At 44.4% G+C, this 9938-nt stretch overlaps 1 protein-coding gene across 2 annotated transcripts; it reads right to left on the bottom strand.

Moving 5' to 3' along the window:
* Positions 1-3730: 3730 nt before the first annotated feature.
* Positions 3731-7356, bottom strand: zfp36l2 (zinc finger protein 36, C3H type-like 2). 2 transcript variants are annotated; one of them, XM_084076228.1, is made up of 2 exons: positions 7007-7356; positions 3731-6712 (listed from the first exon to the last, which is right to left on the bottom strand). In XM_084076228.1, the coding sequence occupies exons 1-2, from the start codon at positions 7094-7096 to the stop codon at positions 5429-5431; spliced, it is 1374 nt and encodes a 457-aa protein (XP_083932354.1). In that variant the 5' UTR covers positions 7097-7356; the 3' UTR covers positions 3731-5428. The 2 variants fall into 2 exon arrangements, with proteins under 2 accessions (XP_083932354.1, XP_083932353.1); XM_084076227.1 differs by having other exon boundaries at positions 3731-6715; positions 7007-7355.
* Between the last annotated feature and the right edge of the window lie 2582 nt (positions 7357-9938).

The raw sequence follows: 9938 nt of genomic DNA, 5'->3' as shown, positions 1-9938 counted from the left end.
ACAGACAGATACAGAGATCTCCATATGTGAGCACAAAAGGGACACAAACAGACGGGTACAACGGGTACTCTGACAAAGCCCCGACACTCAAACATATCGGACAGATCAGCAGTGCGACGTAGGTGTGAGGGCCGCGTGGCGGCCTGAACCTCTAGTATGAAGAAAAGGCCAAGATTTGTCTACACATGGTAGATAAGACGTTTTTTCTGTAACCATGCCTATCCTACCATCCTACTATAATTCTAGTAACCTCTGTAGTGGTGAAGACACCCGGTTCTCCTCACTGGCTGGACCAATTGCTCTGATTTTGCTCACAGCCATTGACCATTACCATCTGAACTTAACTGTGAAGCCCGTTTTTCAATTTCATCAAATCTCAGCTTCTTATTAGCGTTTTTGTGTCAAACACTGTCGCCATGGTTACGGGGCTGCCCAGCTATGGGACGAACTGCCTCCCGGGTTGCCAGATCATGTGCGCATATCCCCCCACGGATGCGCTGCGCCGACCGGGTATGGTCTAGTCATCATACTATAATTCTAGTAAGGCGCGTAGTGGTGAAGATACCCGGTTCTCCTCAGTGGCTGGAGCAATTGCTCTGATTTTGCACACAGCCATTGACCATTACCATCTGAACTTAACTGTGAAGCCCGTTTTTCAAGTTCACCAAATCTCAGCTTCTTATTAGCGTTTTTGTGTCAAACACTGTCGCCATGGTTACGGGGCTGCCCAGCTATGGGACGAACTGCCTCCCGGGTTGCCAGATCATGTGCGCATATCCCCCCACGGATGCGTCGAGCGGGTACGGATGCGTCGAGCGGGTATGGTCTAGTAGTATCCAATCCCAACTTCCTTGTTCTGTCTCCATTGCTGTGTACATTGCTGCTTTCCTACTGTCTTTTGCTTTTTCTATCTAGAAATGTGAATGTAAGACCTAAGACCTGGCTGGCTGCAGCCATATGACTGAAAGCATGCAGACAGTAGGAATAGTGTCCAGATTGTATAATCTAACATCGGAAGTGTAAACAATATCCTTCTCATTTTGGTCTATTGACTGCTACTACTACTACTACTACTGCTACTACACCGGTCCTGGTGGTAAGTCATTCTTGGCGTTTGTTTTTTTCCCTTCTTGGAATGCACCAGAAGGGTGGGCTTTTTTCACAGGAAGTTCAGATAATAGCAGGTTAAGTTGTCAATCACAGAAATGTGTATTAAATTGACTTTCAAATAATTTTCCGGTAATTGTCTAAACTTCCCGGCACTTGCGCTGCCCTGTGTGGCAAAGCCCACCCATCTGGCACCTACGCAGGCAAAAGCAAGTCATAAACAATCATTTTAAAAATATATTTGCAAATAGGACTTGACCCCAGCCTGTACCGAGCATACCAAAACAATACCAGGACAAGCCGAGCTTCCCTGTGCGGTATGGTGGAACACAAATAGTTACTTCTAGAAGCACCCCCCCCCCTCCTTCCTCATTGAGAAGGGAACTCAATGAGGAGGAAAAACAGCAGGACAGAGAAGAGATGGAAAAGGGTGGTGGCCAGGAACTGGCTCTCTTCCTGTCCTAATCACAACTCTGAGTATTTCCTTTCATTGTAGGAGCTCATTGTAGGAGACCCATTAACTATGTGAGACCCCCCCCCCCCCCATAGGCTACACACACACACACGCACACACACACACACACACACACACACACACGCACACGCACACACACACACACACACACACACAGACACACACACACACACACACACACGCCACCACCACCACCACATGCATGTCCTTGTATAGAATAGAATCACACGATATGGCATCCCTTGATAGCTATGGACTTAAGTATACTGAAATGTTCAAACTGGGACGCAGTCATTCTCACAAACAGGTGCAGGTAGTGGTACAGTACATGGATCAGTATCTGGCCCGGCCCTCTCACATTGTGTAGCTCTTTGGCTCCGCTCTGATAAACACTTCTTTATGAAATCTTGAGGACACAGTAAATATTTGCCGGGGGCGCTTTATCGGCGCTCCTTATCTTGCCGTGAACTCTCAGCACTGCATGGTAACTAGGGACTTAATTTTCTTAACCACATTAATCCTGGCATCCCTATTTTTTGGCAAATAATAAAAAAGGTGAATATAGCAGATCTAAAAGCTCATCACATCAAGCTTGTAGATCGGCAATTTTCACTATTTTGTTGTACAACAAAGTATGTAGCCCAGGGCTTAAGTAGCCTACAGATAACTTTATGGTAGTGGAAAACGGCTCGTTGATGAGTAGAAAAAAAAGGAGAGAAAAAATAAACGAGGTGTGCCCACATTACCCTGCTTGTTTCAGCTGAAGGAAGAGTCTCTTAATTGGCCAACAATTTAATTTGATAAATAAACCAATAGAAAACCTCTATCACATCAGCGAGGCAGCACTTGTCTACTAACTACAGTGTCTGTTCATTCCTAAACTCACCATGGTGACTATAGCAGCCAATTGTGTTTTTAGAATGTAACAGCAACCAAACGATGGTTGTGTAACCTGTCAACGTGACTGTTGATCTGGTAATAACACTACTTAAATGGTGGTTGAAGTTAATTTGCTTAATTCTATACAAAACAAACAACCACTAGATCACAACTCAAAACAGTCAGCTTCAATGACAAAGTGAGTCATGGATGGTTGGTGAATCATGTTATGCAATCATACGAGATAGAACATACAAGCTCATTCAGATGTGCTGGAGGAGTGAGTCATTCAGTTCTCACACTGATCAACAGGTGGACTGACTGTAAGCCGTCCTAACACATGGCTTAATGTTCATCAGCACAGAGGCATGGGCTTGGCCCTAATCCTTCACTCTCGTAAAGGCTTCAAGTGGCTGCTTTTCTTGAATGGGAGGTCTTTTAAGAGGGGGGGGGGCAATGTTCACTAGGTCAGGGGAGATGACAATAATGCATGATATATTAATAGATTAAATATTAACTGAGGGCAACTAGACAAATACAACTTCAATGTCTGACACCAACCAGCTCAAACTTACTTTCACTTTCCCACTGTTGAGAAAGGGCCAGCTCAGGGTTCACACACATTTTGTTTCCAAATTTATTGTAATAATTCTTACCTCAAGTTTCTAGACATTGCAGAGCTATCATACATTGTTTTGGACCATTGACTAGATGCTAAAATGGGAGATTACGCAACAAGATACACAAGTCTCTTTGTGAGTGTACAGATTATATTGCAGGAGTGGCGTTTCCCCCCCCCCCCCTATTTGAAAAGCGGAAGACATTTTAATAATCCTTCATTCATACTGTTTATCCATACAAGGATGTGGGACAGAGGGCGAGATTCATGACTGAAGATCTTCACTGGAACTAAGTGAAAATGCTACTGGTCACTACTGTGACTTAATGTGTAGGACAAGGGCCTAGGCATGCCACATACAGCCCTGAGCCAAGTAGTGTCATAGGCTAAGGGTTGGGTCTGGCGACCCTACTGTGCTCAACTGCTATCTACGAGGACCATGTCAAGGACAGGGAGGGATATACTGTGGATAAACACAGCTCTAGACTTTTTCTCATGTGAGGGAGAAAATAATGGTGTTTCTGTAAGTAAAGACATCTGAAACAGTAAAAATAGGAAGTGTTCTAATGGACCTAATATAACATCAAACTCATAGGAAACCAGGTGTCTTGATATGAACTTGAGAAACATGAAATTAGACCAGTACCATGCTGTTTTCCAAAATGATTTTTTATTGGGAGAACTACAAAAATGTACAGTACAAAGTTAACAGTCTCACACTCAATTTGTAGTGAACTGACTCCCCAAAAATAATTATATTACAACTTATGTTGTCTTTTTGTCCGTTTGTTACATTCAAAAAGCTTTACTTCTGATAAAGTAGTCAAAAAGTACATAGTGCGCATCCCCTGTACCTTACTATGTACAAACCAAACATGTCCAACCACTTTCCCCATCCAGCAAATTTCTCAAGACTCAGACTCAATTCAATCTCAAAAAGAAAAAGAGAGGGAAATCAAAATCAAAATAAGTGTGGAGGAATGGGGACTTAGAAAAGGTTACGGTTGTTGCGCCAAGAGTGTCTCATGATGAGTGGTAACAACCTTAAAGAAAAAAAACATCAAACGTAATTCGGAATCCAACACTACATTCAGTTCAACTGTAAAAAGATAACATGTAGGAAAAAAATACTTTATTTGGTTAATCATAAGGCATGTCAAGATGGTGTGAACCCCATAGGCACTACAACAATAATACTGGGGCACAAGGGATTGCTACATTCTTTAGCACGTGGCTGGAATCACAGTGTGACCTCGTGCAAAACAGATAAACAAAATAAAACAAAAAAAATACTTTTTGGTTAATTTATTGACTTGGGTTCTTTGTCACTGAAGTCTGATCTAGATAGTCATAAAAAAAGTAAGGTTTGGACGGTCTGTACAACCACATCGTTTATACATTCTACTGAAACATCTAAATAGGGATTTCTCAAAAACGCCTTCCACAGAGCAACTGACACGCAACCTCAGGAGCAAAAAACAGCAACCACGCAAACTTTAATAAACGTAAACAAGGAAACAAAATTAATGAAATAAATATCACATACGTTCTCTTAAATTAAGATCTTTTTTTTTTACTCATTTACAATAAAAATAACCAAGTGAAGTTACAAAAAGGAGAAAAAAAACAATATATATATTACTGTGAAAAGAACATACACTCCACTTTTATGCAGATTAATAATGGCGATCATAATTTAAACATAAAAGAATATAGATCTATTGCTTCATCATACTTGATAAATACAGTATGGACACAAATTACCAATGTAGCCTATACTTTTTCACAAGATAATAAATAAGTTAAATAGTCCATAGCCAGTTACGCACCGCTATGTAATCACTCAAAAAACAGCTAAAAAAATATATATTCAACCATGAGCAGTGATTTCCCCAAACAACCAAACTCAAGAGTGCTTTTAACCAAGCAACAAACTTAGACTAACCAAAAGAACCACTGGGTGGCGCTGTGAGACAGAATAATACAGTTCTGGAATGGAACTTGAAGCTTTCAGGAAAAAAATATATTTGAAGAAAGAAAAAAAATGTTACTTTGTGTCAAGGCATATTCTTGGCAGGATGGAGGAAATCTGAAACCGCTTAAAGTCTCTTCTTGTCAAGTCATGTTACACATCTATCCCAGGAAAGCGTGACTTGCCTGATAGAGCAAATGGACTGCCAAGAAGTGCAGCCCTTAGGCAAGGCACTGATGGAATGCCTTCTGTTGCTATCTACTTTTATACAGCTATCATATTACATAGAGGAAAAGAAAACTAATGCCAGGTCAAGGGTACTTTTCATCCGCTGAAAAACAAAAATAAAGAAATAAAGAAAAAAAAAGAGGATGATTTAGTCATCTGAAATCGACAGCCTGCTGAAGATTGGCAAACGTCTTCCAGCATCCAAACTTGGAGACTCGGAGCCGCTGAGACTCCCAGAGGAGCTGAGGGACCCGCTCGCATAGCTCTCCCGGTCAGAGAGAGAGTCTGGCGGGCTGGGAGGAGGCTCGAACACCGGCGACTCGTTCAGGCGCCGCAGGGCCTGCAGCTGCTGCAAGTGGCTCATGTTGAACGTGGGCGACGGGGGGCACATGTTGCTCTGAATGTTCCCATAGTAGGCACCGTTGGAGTGGTTGGCGTAGCCGTTAGGGTTGTTGTGCACGGCCAGCGGGGCCAGTAAGGCTTTTAGGTCCTGCCCGGGGAAAGGGAAGGCACTGTTGACACAGGACATGGTGTTGGGCGACAGCACGTCCTCGTAGAAGTTGGGGGAGCAGGAGGAGGAGGTGGAGGGCGGCGGCGGAGTGCGGGACGTGGGGCTCTCCAGCAGGGGCGACTCGAGTCCGTGGTGGCTGGAAAAGCCAGAGAAACTCAGACTGTGGTGCAGCTTCGGTCTGTCCCTCTGGTTGTAGCCGGACTGCTGCTGCATGGCGTCCCTCTGGCCGTAGCCACAGAGGTCCCGAGCCGATTTAGGCTCCCCCTGCATGTTGGCGTTACTCGGGGCGGGTCTGCGCTCGTCGGCGTTGTGGATGAAGTGACAGCGGGGACCGTAGGGGCAGAAACCGATTGTGTGGAAGGTGCGACAGGGCTCCGTTTTGTACTTGGGGTGGCGAGACAAGCTCCGCAGCTCGTGGTAGCCGTGCGCGAACTGGCACTTCTCCCCGTACTTGCACGCACCGTTCTCCTCGAAGGGCCGGCACAGCTCGGTCTTGTAGCGGGTGGAGTTGATCTGAGAGGCGGGTTTCTGCTGTTGCTGCTGCTGCTGCTGCAGGGCCTGGAGCTGCTGCTGCCCGCGGTCTCCGTTCTCACTGAACGCACGGTCACGGAACTTGTTCTCCTTGTTCATGAGGGCAGTGGCGCTGATGTTGTTCTCCTTCAGGTTGCTGTAGGAGCTCATGTTCTCCTTCAGGTTGCTGTAGGAGCCCATGTTCTCCTTCAGGTTGCTGTAGGAGCTCATGGAGTATTTGTTGCCGTTAATGTTCATGGAGTCCGTGTTGCTGGTAGAGTTTCTGCGGAAAAATCCAGGCGTGAAAGAAGAGCCGCTGGAGCCGGTGGTGGTGTTCACCGGAGCACCGACCGCTTTCTTGTCCAGCATGCTGTTGATGTGGATCGCGTTCATGTTCAGGCTTTTATCTTGCTGCTGTGGGGAGGAGGGAAAAAATATACATTAGCAATGCGATTTAAGAAATCAATAAGTTATGCCAGCAGTAACTAAACTTTTCACGGCGTTGCAAAGCAACAGGCTGGTGGTGGTGACTAACTAACAAACAAGGGTCGTGCTGCATTCAAAATTCAGTGACTCAATCAAGCAATCCAGCCGTTGGATTCCTTGATTGAGTCCCTGCATTTTGATTCCAGCCGCGTTCAATTGCGTTTCTCCACAACGCAGGCTGTCAACTGTTTTTTCGGTCCATGAATGACAGAAGTTTACCTTGTAAAGCATGTCGATGTCGTAGAACGCGGACAGGATGGTCGTAGACATCTCGTTTGCCGAAGTTTGACGTCGCTCTATTTCTCTCATGGAGAACCAGCCAGGATCCTACTAGGACGCACGGAGCGACTGGAGTAGATTGTTGTGCCACGACTGGTTGGTTTTCGGGAAAGTTTTAGAAAGTTCTTTAAAAAGTTTTTGCGTTGCAAGACAGTCCAGTGGCGGCGGCCGGCGGCGAGAATAGGAGGAAAAGGGGGTTGAAAATAGCTTTGTGTTCTTGTGTTTAGGATGTTTTTCCCCTGTAGAAGCAGCGCTGAGCCAGAGTGCCTCACTGACGGCGCTGTGCGTCGTGCACATGTATATAAACGCTCCGTGCGCTTAGGTTCCCGAAGGGAGGGGCGTCAGGGACTAGAGTTGTAAACCTAACTTTTCTCCTCCTCCAAAATCTTCCATTCAGTGGTTGGTTGGCCGCCTATTCTTTACACCCCGCCTTGAATACAGCCCCCCTCACCCCCTCCCTCCCTACCTTCCCTCCCTTAGAAAAAAAAAACTTAAAAAAGAAAAAAAAACTTTTTATCACACAACGAACTTGTGGAAGTTGGTTTTGCTTTTGGGTGTGTGCGGTTGGGTGACTCTTGCTGCGAAGGAATGTAGTACAATTTAATGTTCACGTTTTGGAAAATATATTTATAATGGAAGTAACCCCCCCCCCCTCTCCTCTCTGTGGACAGGGTGAGACCACAAGTATGAAGAGAGGAGAGTACAGGCAGAGTGCAGTACAATTTTTAGACTCCAGTGGTTGCATAATCGACTTCCACAGTGAAACAGTAACCTATTCCAGTCTACTACGCATGGAAATATAGCAGACAGTGTTCATATGACCTAGTTATTAAATCTTTACATTAAAACGCAACGTCGGACAAGGCTGAGCAATCATAGTCAACATTAGAGGGTATTTATGCATAATACAGCGTAAAGAATACGCGTGTTAATTAAATCTACCGTAGCACAAACGCAAAGCGTTTACTTTCTTTAAATCAATTCCAGCCACTCTCCTCAGTTCAAACTTGTTTTTCCCCCCTCTGCAAAATGTTACACACAGGCAGACTGAAGGAATGTGCTTTCTACTGGAACAGCGGAGCAACACTGCCCCCCTGAGAGCGAATGCTGAAATTATCTGGCAGACTGAAGCGCCACCTGCTGAGCAGACTCTGCACAAGATTTAAAGGTTCATTCCGGCCAATTTCCACAGTCAACCCTTTAACCCATTAAGACCTGAGGCCGATTCTACAAATGTCTTCTAAATCCTAAGGACCCCCAAAATGATACGCATTTGGCCGCGGACCCCCATCTCAAAATATTTAGTTCCAGGGACCCCCAGAAGCAAAGATTTGAGTTACAAATATTTGCTTAAAAAATACATATATTTAAAGATTTGCAAAAATGTAATTTTTTTGAAAATAGCAGATCTACAAGCTCATAGCGCAGCACTTGGTGCCGCGCTATGATCTTGTATATCTGCTATTTTTGTATAGCCAAAGTATAAAATAAGGGTTAACGTGGTTAACATCTAAAATGACACATGCTGTCCCATTCTTAATGGGTTAATAATGTGGAAAAAGTAAAAAATAAGGTAAAAATGAGATCAGTTCCAACGGGATTGCCACAGGCTTGCCCATGTCCCGCCTTCCAGGAGGGCTAGATTGTTCAGATTGAAAATGTCAAACTGCTCTAAAACTTAATGTCAAGTTTCAAACCATGGCGGAAAGACTGCAGATTTGGCAGCAAAGCACATAACTGCATATTAGGGTTCCCCAAGGCAGATATTTTGGTCAGCAGTGTGTCAGAATGCCTCGCAACACATATCACCATAAATTGCTGGTTTACTGTGACTCTGCTTACCATCAAGGCTTTTCCATATACGAATGATCATGCTGAGAGCATGATCATTAAAAAACATGAAAATATGATTATTATTTAAAAAAAAATGACTTCCTATTGCATGTATTCTCTTAAAGTAGTGATTCTCAAAGTGAGGTCCAGGGACTATCTGGGTTACTTGAAGGGGTTCCAACTGAACCCTTACAGGTCTGTAACTCTGAGTGTACAAATGGAACCAGATGGACCCTTTACGGGTCCATTTGGTTCCATTTGTACACTCTCAGAGTTAAGGTGGTCCTTGAAATTAAAAGAACCACTGTCTTAAAGTACTGAACAGTTAACATATACAGTTGTAAAATAGCTGCAAAATAGCTAAAGTCAAAAACAAGTGACATAAGGACCTAGAATCTACTACCACCAGCCCTAAAATTAGTGTTTGGGGCAGCCCTCAGCCTATTTCAGCGCTGTGATGATAAATAGTTTAATGTGAAGGACAGACACGGCGAGGGCTCGTCTCCTGAGAAATCCCTTGAACATGTCCCCATCCGCAGAAACCGCGCTCCCATCACACGGCTGTGTGTTTTTACTGGGGGATGTTCGGGCGTTCCAAAACATTACGTCATTTTTACTGTAACAAGGAACACACTGCTACCAAGACGAAGAGAGAGAGAGAGAGAGAGAGAGAGAGGCAGAGAGAGAGGGAGAGGGTACAGCTGTCTGAGAGGGGCACACACACAAACACACACATACATAAACTCAGTACACACACTCATGTCCGCTCACTTGTACAGTATACTCACACTCAACACACACATACACGTGTACACACACAGAGGACACTAGGCCATTGTGCTGCCCTCCTAATTACGTAACCGGGGAAACTAGAGGGAAGCGTAAAACCTTGTCCAATGGGAAGACTCCTGCAGTAAATTAAATATTGCAGGAAAATAACACCTCGCATAAATATACAGTAGAGGACAGACATACGCTGAAATACAACTTGTGAGGCGACTACAAACGGGGCTCACTTTTCACAACCCCACGCTTCGAC

Source organism: Gymnoscopelus microlampas, assembly GCF_963454915.1.
Source record: "Gymnoscopelus microlampas genome assembly, chromosome: 13".
NCBI lineage: Eukaryota > Metazoa > Chordata > Actinopteri > Myctophiformes > Myctophidae > Gymnoscopelus > Gymnoscopelus microlampas.
The sequence above is the reverse complement of the archived record's forward strand: the minus strand, read 5'-3'. Positions and strand labels throughout refer to the sequence as shown.